This window comes from Lipomyces arxii (genome assembly GCF_038497795.1).
Source record: "Lipomyces arxii strain Phaff 12-163 unplaced genomic scaffold V1512scaffold_46, whole genome shotgun sequence".
Lineage (NCBI taxonomy): Eukaryota > Fungi > Ascomycota > Lipomycetes > Lipomycetales > Lipomycetaceae > Lipomyces > Lipomyces arxii.
The window spans coordinates 9,006-10,835 of NW_027117745.1; the positions used below are offsets into that span (position 1 = coordinate 9,006).

The following is a 1,830-nucleotide window of genomic DNA, read 5'->3' on the forward strand; positions in this document are numbered from 1 at the left end:
TGTCAACCAATGTCTTCACTGGGCATCTGTTTCTGGCATATGCTGTTGTCAGAAACGCGTCTCCCCAAAACATTTTTGGTAATCCTGAATCTGTTTGTGAGAAGTGGTCTCACTTGTAGGTCAATTAACAGTATAATACTCTTATGTAGATTGTAATAGACTCTTCTAGCAAGTTCTAGTACGTTGTATTACTCATGCAAGCCATTAAACTCATTAATCGACATTCAGCAGTTCAACTCTCGTGAACTAATTAGAGTTTGGGGGGGGTTTAAATCAAGTTCTACATTTGACCTTGAATACCTCATTCAATATGTACTCTTGATATTCGGCATTCTGAGATCTCTACGATCATTTTCATATCTTTTACGTTCGAATGCGCTGACTTTTGAGGTCGTAGTGCTGATATTCAACTAACTACATTAACTTGAAATATTGAGCCGCATGACCTCCTGACTTAACAATGACTTCTTGACTTATGTCGAAGGTTTGATTGTCTCATGATCTCTCACAGTTCCTGTCACACCGCACAACGCAGTCCTGAATCTTCGCTGAACTCAGAAGTCTGCAAGAAGGGAAATCTACAAACTCAAAACTACAAACTCTACGAACAACTCTACGAATAATAAATACAAAACGGACTACCGGTCCGCAACACTTAATCGTCCTGATAAAAAGAGCTGGATTAAAGCGTGCGATGAAGAATTTCAATCTTTAATCAAATACAGAACGTGGGAAATTGAGGAATTGCCAGTCGGGAAAACACCGGTTGATTGCCGCTGGTTGTTCAAAAAAAGTTTAAAGGTAATGGAGATTTAGACAGATATAAGGCGAGACTAGTCGCAAAAGGGTTTGGACAGCGACCAGGATTGGACTACGATGAAACTTTTTCACAGGTGGCGAGCGGCGAGTCCGTGCTAGAAATTGCTAGTAGAGTCTATTACAATCTACATAAGAGTACTATACTGTTAATAAACCTACAAGTGAGACCATTTCTCACAGTTCATGACGTTCACGACGTTCATGACGTTCACTACGTTCAAGAGGTTCACGACGTTGGCGAGGACCACGAAGTTCATGACGTTCACGACGACAGTGATTCTACTTCGAGCTCGGATTTGGAGACATGTCTAGCTGAGCGCGAATTGGACGACGAAGACGAGGAGATTGGTAAGTCATTAATTATTACGTACACATCCTGATACTAACACCATCACGTAAAGGTGGCTCCGAATCGGGTTGAACTGAATAGAGCTAAGATTGACGCGATGTCGTTGAGTCGCCATCTTGAAATCTGGACAAAAGACGAGTTTGCGGCTTTTCTTGAGGACCAAAAAGAGATTCTAGGTTCTAGTCCAGATGAAAGTCAGAATAAAAGAACGCCGGCTGGAATTTTTGTGGTTGGGTCTGTGCAAATTGTTGGAATATGTGTAATATTCCTCATTCTACTGACTACTGTGTTTCTGTATTCTGTAGTAAACTGTCTGTTATTGCGCTCTTCATAATACTGCTCATCTACAATAAACTAAAATAAATATATTACTATGTAATAACCCTGTAACTATATTTATATATATATATATATATACAACTCCCTAACTATATATATATTCTAATCAAATCTTAAGCGATTTCAGCTACAAAGAAACCGGACAAGACACTATAAAGCTTTATGGCAAATGCGGATGTCCCAACTCTAAATAAGCAAAAGTCAAATTTTAATCAACTCTGAATGTAGTAAAGTTTCGAGAAATAACACATGTAACAATACAAAGTGCAACGAACAAACCTACATTTAACTCTTCTATAATATACACCCTACGTTATGACTAT

At 38.9% G+C, this 1,830-nt stretch overlaps 1 protein-coding gene across 1 annotated transcript; it reads left to right on the top strand.

Moving 5' to 3' along the window:
- Positions 1-475: 475 nt before the first annotated feature.
- On the top strand, positions 476-1,628 carry V1512DRAFT_293505 (uncharacterized protein; the record flags this gene model as incomplete). Its single annotated transcript, XM_066918336.1, has 5 exons — positions 476-484; positions 559-801; positions 858-1,167; positions 1,221-1,574; positions 1,601-1,628. 4 exons carry the CDS (start codon positions 476-478, stop codon positions 1,238-1,240), a joined length of 582 nt encoding a protein of 193 aa, XP_066768992.1. The 3' UTR covers positions 1,241-1,574; positions 1,601-1,628.
- Between the last annotated feature and the right edge of the window lie 202 nt (positions 1,629-1,830).